Below are 17193 nucleotides of genomic sequence, written 5' to 3'. Positions count from 1 at the left end.
CTCGTATGATAGTGAATCGACCGATCAATAGGTTTGTTCCTTTTAGGTTTGAACTTCTTGTATCATTCAGCTTTCCTCTTTTTCTCTCTAACGTGAAGAAAAAAGACGAATGGTGCAAGAAGTTCAGCTGAAAAGAACAGTCCTATCTTCTTGAGTACTAACAATCTATAGTATATGTAACGTAAACTATAGATTTTTTTTGTACTGATTGGAATACGGACTAGAACTATTAATCTAGACGGAGTCGGTGTCGCGATCGATCGATTCGCTCGTCGTTCAAGAGCAATAATCCCATAAGAAATAATAACTTGAGAGCAATGAGGTATATTTTTAATTATGGACTCATCTCGTTTGTTCTCTTGTCACATCGAAGAACATGAAGCACTGGATTCAATTTTAAAGAAAAATTCTAAAATATTCTAAAGAGAAATAGATACTTCATGTAAATGCGTAAAATTCCCTCTCACACTCTTCCATTTACTTTAACCGAATGAGGATAAACCGAAAAAGTTTAGTGTAGACTGTTGAGCTATCGGCGATCTGCCTTATCGATTAGGCCACGGATACCGAGAATTACTGCTTCCAGAGCATGCCGCGTCGTGTCGCGCTGTCGTGTCAGATCCATGGTCGGTGCGCGGACAGGACGATCGCACGCGAAGCGAGGCGCCATATTGACAAGAGGTTGCGAGTGCGTCCGAATGTGTGACCTGCAGTGTTTACGCGGTATTTCCGGGTAAAATCCGTGATACAAGTTGCGCATCGATCCCGTGGCTCGTTGTCTGGAGTACGACGGCTTGGTGCCGACGGTGCATCGTGACGCGCGTGCCACCCAGACGGGCGTAGCAGCGCTGTCATGAGCGACAGCCACGGCGAGGACGATCGACGCGAGAAGAGCACTACCACCACCACCACTACTACCACCATCAACTCCAACACCATCATCACCGCTACTACCACCGCTGCAGCCACTATCATTAGGGAAAACAACATAGCGATGATGGGTGACGACGGTCCCGCGGCGACGGCGGTGAAACGACGGAGCAACGATGACGCCGTCGCCGTCGGCAACCGCAACGATCTCGCGCGGACGCGCCGGGACACGGACGCGCCGAGCGACCACGGGAACGGGGACGCTCGCGTGTTCCCCGCGGTCGCGGGCTACGATCCTACCGGGGTATGTCATCCTTAGCCACTTTACGCCGTCGAATGTGTCGATCAGCTTAATTACGACAAAATAATAGTTATATAATTAGAGAGAACCGACGCTTGCTGTGTAGTATGAATTCTCTGTGAGAAGAGATTCTGTTGTCGTTAACGAGGCGAAAGTTTTTAATCATAAGTTTAATTGTGATTTTATCCTCTTTTTGAAAATTGTTAATACACTACTTTAACGTTATGTATATATGCTTATTGTTGATATTATCACCTTGAAGAAGAATCATTCGAGATGTGTCTATTGTATACACCAGCTCCATGCTTTTTTTGTATTAGATTAGTTTTTTTTTACCTGTAAACCAATTATTCTGAAATTATTATCCTGGTAGAACCATGTTGCATCGATGTTAGTATTGAAACAGAAGTAAGCTATAGCTTTAAAGTTCTAAATTATTTTGTGAACGTGATATCTATTAAAATCTGATATTTCTTTGTTTATAAACTATTTTTACTACAACTTTAATATTATAATTGAAGTTTTTTTTTATATAAACATAGAAGAAGCTTTGATAATTAGCTTTGATAATTAAATAATTCTTTGCACGATCTGTATTTTGTAATATATTTCATAATATATGTTAAAGAATTATGGTATTTCTGTATCCTGTGTAAATTTTATGACAAAATATTTAATGACAAATTGTTAAAAAATGGAAAAATCAAATAAAGCATTGTGAAAAATTATAATACAAAACAAAACAAACAGAGGATTTTATTTAAAGCAAAAGAATAGGCTTATTATTAGACACCATTTTAATTTCATTTCATAAAAAAATTTTAAAGGTTTATGTAATACATATTATTATATTTTTTTCATTGATAAATATGTATTTTATTTTACTTGCAAATTCTATTATATAATTAAATTTATGATATTAAATATTTTTTCATAGTGTGGGACAACCGATCAGCGTGTGATCGATGCATTTATTAGAGGCGCGAGAGTAGCTGACGAAGATCGTCGCAAGTCGTCTCTGGTAAGCACTGACGCGTTCGCCAAATTGTATTCTGCAGCTGCTATGGATAGTCAATCACGCCTTGGAAAAGAGTCGTGCTCCTGTGATAATACAGCAGACTACAAAGCTAAACGGTAAAGACAGCAAAAGCTCAAGTAGAAGAAACAGGAACAAGAATGTGATGTTAATTGAAAGTGTTTTGTGTATGTGTAGAGATATGTTTAGAGAGGAGTTACAAAAGGCTATGAATTTTCAAAACCTATGGACAGAACTGCGACAGTATATACGTACTGATTTTAATGTCGCTCTGGAAACTGCTCATATATTTGATTCTCCAGAATCTCATCATGGCAGATTCACTACTAACATGCACAACACTGTTATGCAGTAAGAAACTTCTTTTTAAAGTTTGGATATTGTTTACACCATTATTGTTAAATGATACAATCTATTATATGATACAATCTTTTGTTATAGATTATGTAAAAGAGATTCTCATCAACTTTTCATGAGATTAGTTAGCCAGGCGCAAGAATTTGTGATAGAAGTAAAAATTCGTTTGTTCGCTCTTTTACATGATCGTAGTGTGAATTTAGCTGAAATTTTTCTCACTGGTTAGTACTATTCTTCATAAGATGTTTTTGTTATATGTAAATATAAATATAAAATTGTGACCTGAGTTTTTTACAATTTAGGTCTCCTAAATGATTATGATGCTCTCGTGTCGACAGCGATACTAATTTCTGAATTAGTAAAACCATTAAAAAAGTGCCTCAATTTTAATTTAACATGGGACTGTTTCATCAAAAAGTTATATCAGATTTATGTATATAATGATGCTTTAGTGCAAAATAATTTACCGACGTTTATTAGCCAGGTAAAATATATTTTACTGAAAACATGATCGGTATCGTTTGCAACTTGACGAATCTAAGCATGCATGTTCACATTTGTAGCTGAGAAAATTACCATTAAAAGGCTCCAAATATCAAGCTCTTGTCCATAGATATATAGCTTTTGATGACGAGATGACGAGAATTGGTAATTTATGGCCTGAAACAGAGCCATGGATGGATAAATATAAGTAAGTCGAAGAACATTTAATTTATGTCGGTTTTTTGTACAACTCAACCGAATTGAAATAGAAGATTGAAAAATAGGATTGTATAATCGAAGTGTGATTTTAGTGCAGAACAAGCTGTTCGTATGACGAGACTTAGACAAATTAGAGATGCTTGGGAATTGTTCACGACGACGCGGAAACTTATGGAGCGTAGCATGTTAAATAAAACGCCTGATATTGGAAAGTAAGATATACATACAGATATAAAAATTTGAAAAAAATTCTTTTCCATAATTTTTCTTTCAATACATTGCATCAAATATTTTAGTGAAATGCAAGAAATCCACGGACAATTTTCATCGCTTATTGCGCATACATCAGGAAGCGATAGTCCACCGTTAAGTCCAGTATTGGACTTTAGTTCAGATTCCATAACTATGCCATCGAGCATAGAGATAGTTCAAATATTGTTAGATGATTGGAATAAAGCTCAGCATCAAAAATTAGCGGATATAGCTGGGGCATTGACTGCTACCGAAGTAGATGCCGCTGATCAAGGCGATTCCAATTATGATTACACACGTGCGACGTGTCAGTTAGCGCAATATGCCATCAGATCGGTCAGGTATGTCATGCAGATTTTTGTAGATTATATACTTTACTCTTTATTTATCTTTATATACTAATAATTCTGATATTTTAGGAGTCACAGTGATGACGCTGGCGACACGGAAAATGGGTTAGAAAATGGAAAAGGATGCGAATGTCATATGTGTAATGACACTGGAGTAGACCATACGGTAAATTTCTTATCGTCATAATTATATTTTCTGTAAAACTTGCAAATAATTTATATCAATTGTTAACCTATTTTTTTGTAGGATGTGCAATGTAAGGATGAAACAGTCGAAAAAGATGAGACAAACTCCTTTCCATCCCTTAGTAACGGATTTTCAGGTAAGTGAATAAGATAAATTAATAATAAAAGAGACATGTCTCAGAGAGATAAAGAAGAGATAAATGCATTTTTAGAAATACCTACAAGTTGTACAATGATGCAACTCAAGGAAAAATTAGTTAATTCAAATAACGAGGAGAAAAAGAAGAAAGACTTGGGCATGTGTGATACTTTGCACAAATATACCAACTCGAAGATATCTGAATCAGAACCTTGTTTATGTGTTTATCAACACGCGCAGGAAATAGCGGAAAGGAAAAAGGAGATTCTGGAAAGTCCACCCTGTCCTTGTCTGTTGAATTCAAGACGCAAGTGGGATATATGTCCTTGTTTGCCTAAATGTAAGATTTTTTTTTTAAATATAATTTTTGCTTAATTAACCTAATCAGCGAATTGAAATTCATTTAATGATACATGTTGAAAAACAGCCATACCCGAAACGGTTGTAACAAACGGTCGTCCCAAAGCGACTTCGCCGACTTCTGTCGTGAAAGCTAATACAGAATCGAGTCAGAAACCCGCCGTAAAGACCGGTTCCACGCAATCCGCCCAAACTCAAACGAGGCATTCTACAACGCAAACTCACAGCATGCATCAGGGTAGGTGTAAATAGTGAGTTGTTCTCACGTTGTACTTCGTTACCATGACGGTTAATCTCTTTTCTACGTCTCTACGTTACGTTTATTGTATCGTACGCATGATCGTGTGTGTCTTTTCTTCACGCGAACACAGGTAATACTCATTCGCACGCCCACGGACCGCTACCGGATCTAACAAAAAACACAGGTCCGTGTTCTCACCCCAGACTTCGTCCGCTTAATCATACACCGCATGCGTGCCACAAGCAAGCCAACGTCGAACATATCAAGAGAATGTCGTGTAATGATTGTTAGTAAACATATATTGTGCATACCCGTTAAAATAATATTTATCACTTGTACATTACGTTATTTTTTAATCTTTTTTCAGTGAGTTCAGGGGATGGAGACTGTTCAGATTCTGGGAGTAGTCAGGAGGACTCGTGTTCAACTAGTAGCTCTGCTCAAAGAGACGCTAACGTGAGACACTGCGACTGTTGTTACTGTGAAGTCTTCGGTCATGGGATGGTAAGTTGAACTTTAAAAAAATTAATGTTTGTTTGAAGAGAACGAAGATTAACAAGAAAATGTATTTCTAGCAGTCGGTCGCGCCGGTGAGTCGAAATTATAAGGAAATGCGGGAACGATTGCGACAACTTTTGACGAAGAAGAAAGCGAAAAAGTGCAAGACTGTGGTAGCCGAATGCAGTCCGCAAAAAAGTCCGTCGGAATCATCAATTTCTAATACCAACTCCGAATCCAAGACCGTGACAAACTCGATCCTCAGATCGAATACTCCAATTCTGACGCCGTCCACGGTCCAGTATAATCAACGAGATCAGCGAGATCTAGAGGAGTTGTTGGAATTCATCGAAGGTAATCAGAGCGGAAAGAAAGACAACAAAAAAGCCGAAAAGAAAGCAAGACAGAAACAACGAAAGGTTTGTTTAAATAAAAATTATTCTGTATTATCCCGTATGTACATATTCCATATTGTATTCAATTTTATATAATGTTAATGTCGTTAATTTTTTTGATAGCTTGAAGAAAAGTTAAAAAAGGACAGGCAAGAAGCGGAAAGACAAAAATTAATAGAATTACAGAAAAAGACACCAGAAGTGACGATCACTGTTGTCGATCCTCAAAAACCTGTACCTCAAAGGTTATTGCCTCAATGTAATTTACCAGAAGTATCCATTTTGCCAACATCACCATCAGCATCTTTACCTACGATAAAACAACAGTTTAATAATAGAAAAAAAGACAAGCAAGAAGTTTGTAGCAATAGTAATAATAACTGTGGTAGCAATAGTATTACTAATTTGAGTAACAAGACAAAGACGATGTCTGCAAACTCAAATGTGAAAAATAAAAGTATTAATAGTATGGAAAAATGCGAAGTGCGAAATACGAGTTCTAGCCAAGGGAATAAGAATAATGGAAAAACTGATAAAATTGATAGCAATAAAGGCAGCAAGCCACCAGCAAGTATTAATATTACGAAAAATAGTCCGAATAATAATGCAAATAAATTATCTGACATCAATTTACTTGATAAAAAATTGACGAAAAAAGAGAGAAAAAAATTAAAGAAAGAAATGAAAAAATTGGAAGAAGCGAAAACGAAGGAAACTGAGAGTGCAGCGCACACAGAATCTCAACCGCAAATAGTTACTATTAGAAGAGAAATAAATTCGAACAGTGCTGAACCTACAGTCACGATTACTCTGAAGGGTCAGACTCCGGCTGAGGATAAAGTTCTATTTACGTTAGTAAATGGACAAACTAAAGAACCTTCTCACAAATCGGAGCAAGAACAAAATCAATGTAATAATGGAAAAAAGAAGAAAGTTAAAGCGAATAATAACAGTAATCCCTTACAACAAGGAAATAAGTTACAGCAATCAAATAATTCTAAGCAACAAACTCAGATTAAAGCTAGTGACGGTAAGAACATGAAACAACAAGCAAACAACGAGAAATCGAAAAATGGCAAGCAAGTAGACGAGAGGAAGGTCCAGCAGCAAAGTATCAATGAAGGTAAAAATTCCAAATCAAAGAAAGATAAGAGAAACACAGAGAACAAGGAAAATGTGTTGCAGCAACAAAACTCGATGAATAAGAGTAAGAATCAACAAAACATGACCAACAAAAAGCAAAATAAAACAAATACCCCTCCTCCGACGCCGGTGTCACAGAAACAGCAACAGAATCAGATTATAGGTGAAACCACGACTAATAAGAAGGTAAAGAAGCAACAGCAACAACAAGATAAAAATCTACAATCGAACACCAGTAAGAGCAATAAAAATAACACCAATGCGAACAATAAGAACGTGTCGAATAAGAGCGAGTCTCAAAAAACTAGTAATGTAAATAAAATCAATCAAACTACCATAAGTAAGCAACGTGCATCGGAAGTCCAAAATACGTGTTCCGAGCGAGTTAGTTCGCCATCGCTTAGCAGTCAATTTAAAGACATCGGACCGAATTCCAAAATCAACATCGAAAATCTCAAATTACCACCGGGTATTACGATCACGAAGGTTGACGCGCCACCGAAACCGATTCCAATCAAAACGGCCCCTTTGCCGAAACCAGTAAATCCGCCCAAACAAACTACCATCATCGCCGCACCGATGAGCGGCGTTCAGTCGAGTTACGCAAATCCACAGGCAGGTGGGAATGTCATAGTGGTGGACACGGGCAAACTCAAGCAAGACCTGCTACCGAAAGGTAATGAGAAAGGTAGGTTGAGATTAACAATATAATGTATAATATAATATTGTCGCGTATTTGTCTTCTTTTATTTGTCTTCTTAGCCAATATTTCTATTTACATATGTTTTTCTTATCAATGATTTGTATAAGTGATTTCTCAAACACTTTTTTCCACATAGATTCGTCGCAGTCTCAAAATACTGCTACTGGAAAGAAAAAAAAGAAGAAAAATAAGAATTCAGGAAATGCAGGAAACAATACGACAGTCGCATCGCCGGTGCAAAACAGCGATACCACATTCGCGAGTGACCACGTAGTGGACGAACCGGCGAGAATATTGCACAATCCCGGTACGAATATGGTGACGATCAGAAATCCATCTTTCGGGCCGATGAAAGTGCCACCGACACAGCAAGCTGCGATCATTAAAGTTTCGGAGAACGGCATGGTGACGATTCGAAGTCCGGCTTTGCAGCAGGCGATCAATGCGGGTCTGACGTCACCGCCTAAGCCGGATTATATTGTCAAGGGTGATTTATCGTCGTCGCCATCGTCACTTGTAAGCAGAACGACGACGACGACGACGACCGACTGTGGTCAGCTGAGCGTGAAACACGCGAACGGCGTCATCTCATCGAGCTTGGCCGAATTGCGCAGCCGGTTGAACGCTCAGCCAGATTGCGCCTCGTCCTTATCCGAGCTTGCTAACATTCAAATCAGCCAAATGACAAACGGCCAACCGATACCGGAGAACGGCATCAATCTCAAGGGTACTAGCGTCACCTTGACAAAAGTAAGATCCGAAGCAAGTATGGAGGACACGCGGCAAACATCAGCAAAATGCGCTGCGGTAAAGGAAACGGCAATAAACGCTACCTCGATAACGACGACGAACGGTAATGGCGGTGGAAATAGCAGTGGCGGAAGCGGCGGCAGTGGCAGCGGTAGCGGCAAGAGCAAGAAAAAGAAAAAACGTGGAGGCGGCACAGGACAGTGCGGAGATGACTTGGACCTCGTTGGTGAGAAACAACAATAATCAGACTTTAACATGTAAATCTGCTTCTTTCATTTTGTTTGTTTTCTTTAACATACGTTATATATTACACGAACACACAGGCACGCATTCTCCTCGGATTGTTTCTCACGCTCGCAACGACTTGATTTCTTTCCTTTTTTTATTTTCTTTTATATATATATATATATATTTTTTTTTTTTTTTTACAAAGGAATCTACCCATATGTATTTCTCTTGAACGTTTATAGGTTTATTGCAGGACGATTTTCCTTTCATCTCGTATCGTCAAAAAAAGGCACTGCAGTTCATTAAAATGATGCATCAAATTCGATATCAAAAGATTTTATGAAATATTCTTGGAGATAGAGAATATGAGAAAGAAAAAGAGAGAAAGACGCTCCCAAAAATTGACCTTTGTGAATTTCTTAAAGAAATCACATTCGAGACAAGTGGATAATGAGCATTATATTTCCTTCGTTCCTTTTACATTTGTTCCATGCGAGGCTTGTCCTGACACTTCTTCTTTAGTCGAGATATTTTGTTGAAACTACAGAGATTATCTCTGGATTTAGGCGCAAGTTCCTGCAATTTCTGTTTTTTTTTTCTGTTTTTTCTATTTACGTATGCAGAACGCGAGTCAGTGTCGTTTCGAAAATGAATATGCAAAGAAGAAACGAGTGCAAAAATGACAAGATGAAAAGAATATATAATGAAAGATTATTTTAAACAAGAGACTGAATATCAAAAATAATTTCATTGGTGAATATATCGAAATTATGCATATCTCTATTTTTAAAAATATCGGACATTTCTTGTTATATTGAATTCTTTAGTTAAAATAGGTTAGATAATCTGAAAGATAGATTTTGAGTTACACATTTTTTTTGTAATTTTTATGTACATATATATATATAGCGGAATACGTGTGAGATGACTTATAATATTTATATGTATATAATAAAATAACAGAACAAAGAATAGAAAAGAATTACTCGATCTTAAGAGATCTAATAATTTTTCTTTTATTGAATTTATGTATAAATTCGGAATTAATTGCTTATATTGCGAACTACATGCAAGCAAGCCCGGACTACATGCCGTTATTTTTAACGGATTTATGATGCAGCAGTTCAAAGCTATTTTAATAAATTAATCGAGAATCAAATTTTGAAATATGAGGCATAAGTATGCCTCAGTTATAGAAGAATAAGACATCTACCTGCAAAGCGTGTGATTCGCATTCGATTCTTGGCTGAAATGTTATTTTTCACGATAAGAATTTCCTGTAGGAGAAAAAGGAGATTAATTGATTTCAAAATTTGATTATCGATTTATTAAAATAGCTTTGAACTGTTGCATCGTCTGTTAAGAATAACGACACGTAATTTTCGATATAAGCAATTAATTCCGAATTTATATATATATATATATATATATATATATATATATTAAAAAAAAATTATCAGATTTCTAAGATCAAATTTACCGAGTTGTCTTCTCCATTCTCTGTTCTATAATTTGAAATTTAGATCGCCATATTACATTGTACATAGTATTTTTAATCTCTAAATTTATAAAAAGCAATATAATAATATAAATATATTATATAATATAAATAATTATATATATATATATATATGTGTATATGTGTATATATATATATATATATATATATATATATATATATATATATATATTATTTATATTTATATTTAAAATATCGATACATATCTAATATTTTTGTCGCATCGTTTTTAATCTTAAATGCGATCGATGCAATGAAAAGGAATAGACAAATTATCTGATTAGATTTACATTGACTATGACAATAATAGAGGCCATTGTGGCAGGCAATACACAAATGTGATATTATGTTTTTTAATCTGCTGATGACATTAAATAAAAGAGTAAGTTACTTTTTTCAATGTTATAATCTCTTTTCCCCTTTGAAATAAACATTTTTCAAAACGCTGCATGAGTATGGGTAGTTACGCTCATTGCTTTTTCTTTATTCTTTTTCTTCTTTTTTTTCTTCTCTTGTTATACTCCATTGTCTCGCAATAAATTTAGAAAAGATATATACGAGTCCCCAGCTCTTTAAAAAAAAAAAAAGATTCTTAATTTCGTTTTTTCGAACAGTATTTGATTAATTGATGGAGAATATTAAGAAATATGCAAAGGACATTGCATAATAACAGCTGTTAATAAAGCATCATGATAACAGATCGCAGCTGTTGTTCATCTAGGTAACACTCAGAAAAATTTGCAATGCATCGATACGGATGTCTCACTCGTTTTGTATCGCTCTGCGAATAGGTGTCTCGAACATTGTTCGAATGTCCGAAATGTTAAACACGTTCGCTTGTTTTCTCGTCCTCCTTTTTCTTATCTTTTCCACTTACTTCTACCCATACCCACACAGTAGAGAAAGAGAAGTAATGCACAGCAGATTTTTTCTCTCACTCATTGCCGCGCTGGTAGGCCGGCTGTCGGGTGTATCCCAGTATTCAGAGCGTGTCTTTTACAGAGGTATTCACGCCCAAAGATATAGACCTCGATAACGATGAGGAGATGGACGATGATGAGCGCGAGCTGGAGGCCTTCAAACGGTTCTGCCAGGAATCGATACCGCCGCTACATAAGGAGAAGGTCAAGCTCAATATCAAGGACATCGTGCTGAAGAAGAAATCATCATCGTCCTCGTCGTCGTCATCATCGACGTCGTCATCGGCAGCGGCGGCGGCGGCAACCGCTGTAATAGCGGCCAATTAATTTTGTATAATGATTTGAATAATCATTATTACTGCGTTACTACATGCGATTACTGCCATTTTCAATGTTTCGACGCGCGGACACGATCGCATTGCGAACGATTCGTGTCTTTGTCGACATTATCGTCGTCATCATCATCGTCGTCGTCGTCGTCGTCATCATCGTTGTTGTTGATTCCGGGTTTTTACAGAAAGACAAGTATGTAATGCCTTCGTAGATGAATATTTATATGTTAGAAGAAGAGAGAAAAAAATGGAGGATGACACTCCGAGCGATGACGGAATGATTGTGTGACGATCGGACGGTGTCACTGTATATGTATATCGCTAAGTTTAATTAGAGTATGTAAGTTTCCTTCGCGACGGGACGAGGAATTTCTCGTGCGAGAAACGTGTTTCGAAGCGTTGTCTCTTGGACGAAAGGTCAACGGCATTTGTAAAAAAAAAAAAAAAAAGACTCGATCTCGCCGACACTTTAGGATTAAGTACAATTGTAAAATTGAACACGAAAAATGTCGTTTAAAAAGACAATGTCAGAAGACGCATGCTTGCAGCTTCACAAAGTTTCGCACCAGCGAAAGTCGGGACCCTTATGTCCGACACAAATGCATACACATACATGTGTGATGATAGGCGAATAGACACATTGTTCTCCTCCCTTCCTTTCCTTTCTTTCTTTCCTTTAAAGTAGTTACGCGTTTCTTAGAGCGTCTATATACATATATCATCTCTATGTGTCTCTGTATTTACATTCTCCTTGTAGGAGTAGTCTGTATCCGTATTATTAAGTAGTTTATATTAGCGTAGAACGCACGCCGAGAAGGTTTATATATATACATAATGCAACAAATGTACGTCGCAATGTTTCTTATTGTATTGTAATTAAAGTACTTTTTATACGGTACAAGACTGGGCGTATGGAGCGATAATCTATTATTTTTTTTTTTATGTATATAAACTTTGTTCTCACATTGGAATCAATAGAGAATATATGTGAGTGTGTGTACGTATCTTACATACATAAAATGTACACATAGATCATTGCCGTGATTTACATTATTGTTTATTACATCAGTAAATTTTCTTCAGAAAGAACGAAAGTTTATTCAGAACAAAGTTGAATTAAAATTGATCAGAATATATTGTAATTAAATCACACTTTTTGAAAAAAAAAAAAACTTTATAAAAATGCACGCGCGTCAAAAATCTTTATCTAAATTTTTTTACCCAGATTTTCTATCTTCTTATTTCGAAAATGTGAATACTTTTTTTTTATTTCGAGTACGAGATGTTAACATTTTTTTATATGGTTTTTCTTTTTATATAATTTTTAATTTTTTAAACGTATATTGATTGTTGATTACTTCAAGAATTTAATTCAGTATGCCACTAGATGTCTCGCATGTACATTTTTTAAATGTGTGCTATGTTAATTGCTTTCATAAAATGTCGATCGAATAATTTTCGGGACAATTTCGCATAAAGGTCACATCAGTTTTCTGTTTACATATCTTGAATCATCTCTTTTTATTAGCATTCAAGCAACAGAGTTATATGTAATTACATTTAAAATGGGTGATATATAATCTAACAAGAAATAAATTCTCCATCGAAGTCTTTTAGGATTTTATTCTAATCTTTTCGCTCTTCTCTTGTTCAGAATTGCTCTTCTCTTGTTTTCTGTAACGCAGAAAAATACGACAATTTAACTTTTTGAATCAAAGATCGAAATCGGAATTTCGATTGTCGCGAATAAAGATCATTTTCACGCGCGTCTGTCACTATGTGTCTGTTTAAATCTTATTGTTAGTTTTTCGTACATACACATAAACGTTTCGCATATTCTTCGAAAAAACTTTAAGGAATTAACAATCTAAATTCGCGGTCGTGTGCGGAGGAGAGAGCGTCACAGGTGTCATCGATGATAATGATCGTTCAATCGATTGTATCGCTGGGATATGTTGCTTGATCAACATGTGTCGCAGCGACTGCGCTTCCTCCCGAAGGGTGACTATCTGTGCCTTTAGAATTGCGTTCTCGTGCTCCAGCATTGTCGCCCTCAGAGCAATCTACGTAAAAAGGTAAATTTTCTTCATTATATCAAATTAATCTACATTGATTTAATCAATGATCAAATTAATCTGTATTGGTTACTTTTTATACTTTTTCTAAGAATTAAAGAACTAAAAATAAATTAAACGTTGATAAAAGTGGATATAAAGAAATCTAATCTTTTATTCAAACGAATTCATTTAATAAGCAAAATTTAATAATTGGGAATGTTATAACTTTGAAATTAATAATTCGAGGAATTAATAATCTCCATAACGGAATACCGTGCTACACATCGATCGTCGATTAAGTTGATTGGTCATTCTAAGATGTATGTTGATCTTACGTGATCTTCCCTAATTTTGCGGGCATCTCGCGATTTTTTCGCTGCCTGGTTATTCCGTTTACGTCTCTCATAATATTTCTCGTCTTTCTGATCATCCGGAATCGGTTTCTTTTCACTTCTGGGTCTTCTGTGAAGAGCGTTTATGCCATTTGTAGTGACGAAGTGACGGCTCGTAGCACCTGTTTCAATCGATGAAAATATATACATTATTATTATTATGCATGTGTTAATGACATGTACAGGTATGACTTTCACGATAAATAAAAGAAAAAAAAAGAAAAAAAAATTCTGCCCCGGGTGAGGATCGAACTCACGACCTTAAGATTATGAGACTTACGCGCTGCCTACTGCGCTACCGAGGCAGTTGACAGTATCTTCTTAATCACAGAATAAGTATTGAATATTTCCGTGCAAATGTTCAATAAATTTTAAAATTATTTAAAGAAAGAATCGAATGTTAAAGCGAAGATTAAAAATTACCCGTGGGGGAAGTTGAGAATGGTTGAGGCACGCTCAAAGATTGCATCAAGGGTGGCATTGCCGCTAAAAAGGGTGGCTGTAGCAGTGTCCCCGGAAGTGAAAACGTTGTTGACAAGGAAGAAGATGTTAACGGTGAGGATGGGGAATCCGTCGCTACGGAATTCGACAAAATATCTGGCTCGACGAAGTTGTAATCTCGAGATGGATACGCCTCATACCTACACAAATCTGCTAATAAAATAGATTATTTTATTAATTTAATTCAAACGAGATGGGTGTTATTACATTTTGTCTATATTGTATTATAAAATAAAAAAAAGAATTAAACAGTTAGATGGACAGATTTATATAATTTAGACATACTGTCACCGACCGCCCCTGTGGCCTAATGGATAAGGCATCGGTCTCCTAAACCGGGGATTGTTGGTTCGAGTCCCACCAGGGGTACATTTATTTTATTTTCTTTTTTTTTTTTATTCTTTTATATTCTAACATTTACTAAAAAAAATTAAGATCGAAATATTTCTATGTTTAGAGTAAATTTTATCATATACAATAATAAACACTATACATATCATTTTCTTTATCTAACATTTTGCTAATATTTTATCTTAAGGATTTTTTGTACTTGGATTATATAATTAGATCTTATATAGGTAATAAGCAGCAACAAATATTTACTTCTCTCTCCCTCTTTTTTCTCCACGATTAATTAGCTGCATGTGAAATGCAGCTTGTTCGCTCGCTTGATCGATGCAAGATTTATTTGACACTTGGATATTTCACCAAAGCGGAGCTGAAACTTTTACTTCGCCCGGCTATATACACCGTGACACCACAGCTATGTGCATGCTATTAACGATGAAATATCAGAGTCCGAAATGTGTGTCGTGATGATAATGCAATGACTCGTCGTGGTTCGTGCGAAATTGTACACACGTTAGCGTCTGCGCGAATTGCGCACAGTCGTTACAACCAAGTCGTAAAATTCGTTCGGACGTTAACTGCTTGAAGTAGTTACAATTTTAGGAAACAAAACGTCAATATAATGACGATGCCACGAATAAGACAGCCGTTCGTAATGAGAAAACGTGCTCGCAAAAATCAGACTTGACGAGGCAAACGATTCACGGTTGTCGCGATATCTTTTGTAATATGGATACGTAAATGGCAAATAAAATTACTTTTGCAATTTGTAGTACAAATCATACGGGATCTATAACAAATATTTGAAATTAAAAAAAATAATAATAACTACTTCTAATAAATTTCTCGATTTGTTTCAGTCTTGCATTTACCATTCTAAGAAATTGCTGAAATTTCATTTTTTTTATACATCTTTGTTAAAATATATTATTTTAATAATTATTTTAATAATCCTAAATAAATTAATAAATAAATGCGAAAAATAAAATTTGTATAAAAAAAACCTCCACCGTGACAATGTTTTCACATTGCCGTGACCAGGATTCGAACCTGGGTTACTACGGCCACAACGTAGGGTCCTAACCACTAGACGATCACGGCTACTGGAGAAACTGCGAGAGGATTAAAAATAATTAATCTTCAATCTAGATATCGGTCAACTTGCTCATTTATGCATAACCGCAGGTTGATAAGCGATAAATAAAGTTTCTTTTTTAAAAATATCTCTCAATCTCGTGTAAAATATTGTTATAAAACAAAATTTTTCAAATTCGCAAAACTTTTCTATAAAGTTTATAACAAAAAATAAAATAACGTAAAAGACATTTGTACGCGATTAAAGATAACGTTTTAATTACGCAGAATGTCTCAAAAATATCGAATAAAAAAGAAAATAACCGCACGTTATACTTCAAAACAATTTTTTAAATGGTACAATATGACAAAAGAATCACAAAAGGATTTAATTTTCGAAAGTTTAAGGACAATTAGAGGATGAGGAAGAACATATGGCAATTTTTGAATCGTTTTCTTTCTCCACCGAGAACATTTCACGTGTACGCTTTACGCACCTGAGTTCGGGGCGAAGAGGCTGTAACTCCGCAGAAGATGCAGCGCCGAGAATGCGCCAGAGACTGAATTTCCAGTGCATAACGTCCTCGCATGAGAATGAGAACTCATTTCTCAACAAAGTATCTCTCAATGCGCGTGGTCAATGTGGTTTCTACGCATCTCTTCGATTCCCGAACAACGAGCGCTTAATTATCGAGTGGTAATTAATTATGAACTATTTAAAACACATGTACACAAGTGGATGGTCGATCGAACCTTGAGAGCAGTTTCGGGCATTGCTTGTCGCGATCGCCGGCAATCGCATCGTTGACAGATTCCTCGTTGACGTAGAATCTCTCCGATGACGACACGCATTACAATTTGATTTTTTCTCACTATTCATTCAGGAGTTTCGCATAAGTCAGGCTAGTTGAATAATAAATCTTGTCGACAGGATTTGAAACTTTTTGCTCATATTCTTCCGCGTATGTTCATGACTTACATTCATCGCATTAATTAAAATAATAATTAAAAATTGCAATCGAAGTCTTTCGAAGGATCACGACTTCGCTTAGATTCAAGTTTTTTCACGAGAACTCAACTTCTTGCGGCGATCAAACTAGTAGTCCGCCTTGACCACTGAATGTTCACCTTATCAAGTGCGATACGCGTCACGTCACGTCACGTCACGTGTTGCAGCATCGCGGGCATCCAATACACATAAGAGCTACTCGATTCGTCAGGGGCGACTGAGCACTCCGCCTCCGAGCGCATGCGCATTAATCGATCGTCAGTCATTGGTCGAGGGGCAACGCGAGCGCGGGCCACTCCGACCAATCGCGGTATGCCACCACCCTCCTTTTCCCTGCGTGGCGCGTTACCTTCTTTCAACCCTTCGCCGTTTCATTGCCTGTATCGCGAGATCAATCTGCAATCCGCGGCATATAATAGGTCACGTGAATATCGTCGACGATGTGCGAAACAAACGCGCGTAAATAATCCGCGACAAGAGCTCTATATAACACGCTCTCGTCCTCCTCGATATTAATGGATATTAATGCG

The 17193-nt window shown here is 36.4% G+C and overlaps 2 protein-coding genes and 3 non-coding genes across 11 annotated transcripts; 2 read left to right on the top strand and 3 right to left on the bottom strand.

Annotated features, from left to right (window-relative positions):
- Nucleotides 1-600: 600 nt before the first annotated feature.
- On the top strand, nt 601-12183 carry LOC105433514 (uncharacterized). 6 transcript variants are annotated; one of them, XM_089079638.1, is made up of 18 exons: nt 601-1174; nt 2109-2305; nt 2385-2558; nt 2649-2785; nt 2867-3048; nt 3128-3255; nt 3359-3478; nt 3563-3859; nt 3938-4034; nt 4116-4191; nt 4267-4533; nt 4621-4791; nt 4925-5080; nt 5162-5298; nt 5370-5711; nt 5811-7518; nt 7670-8540; nt 11033-11172. In XM_089079638.1, the coding sequence occupies exons 1-17, from the start codon at nt 854-856 to the stop codon at nt 8524-8526; spliced, it is 5367 nt and encodes a 1788-aa protein (XP_088935764.1). In that variant the 5' UTR covers nt 601-853; the 3' UTR covers nt 8527-8540; nt 11033-11172. The 6 variants fall into 6 exon arrangements, with proteins under 6 accessions (XP_088935764.1, XP_025075728.2, XP_011647175.2 ...); XM_025219943.2 differs by having other exon boundaries at nt 604-1174; nt 5811-7506; nt 7670-8509; nt 11033-12183; XM_011648873.3 differs by having other exon boundaries at nt 605-1174; nt 5373-5711; nt 7670-8509; nt 11033-12183.
- Nucleotides 12184-12788: 605 nt separating this feature from the next.
- On the bottom strand, nt 12789-16795 carry LOC105433543 (uncharacterized). Of its 2 annotated transcripts, XM_089079646.1 has the most exons (5): nt 16152-16795; nt 14155-14382; nt 13675-13853; nt 13101-13345; nt 12789-12956 (listed from the first exon to the last, which is right to left on the bottom strand). In XM_089079646.1, the coding sequence occupies exons 1-4, from the start codon at nt 16258-16260 to the stop codon at nt 13142-13144; spliced, it is 720 nt and encodes a 239-aa protein (XP_088935772.1). In that variant the 5' UTR covers nt 16261-16795; the 3' UTR covers nt 12789-12956; nt 13101-13141. The 2 variants fall into 2 exon arrangements, with proteins under 2 accessions (XP_088935772.1, XP_088935771.1); XM_089079645.1 differs by having other exon boundaries at nt 12789-13345.
- Nucleotides 13964-14036, bottom strand: TRNAM-CAU (transfer RNA methionine (anticodon CAU)). Its single transcript has one exon. It is a non-coding gene; the product is annotated as a tRNA-Met (tRNA).
- Nucleotides 14529-14601, top strand: TRNAR-CCU (transfer RNA arginine (anticodon CCU)). Its single transcript has one exon. It is a non-coding gene; the product is annotated as a tRNA-Arg (tRNA).
- TRNAH-GUG (transfer RNA histidin (anticodon GUG)) lies at nt 15610-15681 on the bottom strand. Its single transcript has one exon. It is a non-coding gene; the product is annotated as a tRNA-His (tRNA).
- Nucleotides 16796-17193: the final 398 nt, after the last annotated feature.

This window comes from Pogonomyrmex barbatus, unplaced genomic scaffold, assembly GCF_055798465.1.
Source record: "Pogonomyrmex barbatus isolate J1 unplaced genomic scaffold, ASM5579846v1 scaffold3, whole genome shotgun sequence".
Lineage (NCBI taxonomy): Eukaryota > Metazoa > Arthropoda > Insecta > Hymenoptera > Formicidae > Pogonomyrmex > Pogonomyrmex barbatus.
This window is presented reverse-complemented; position numbering and strand designations above follow the sequence as displayed.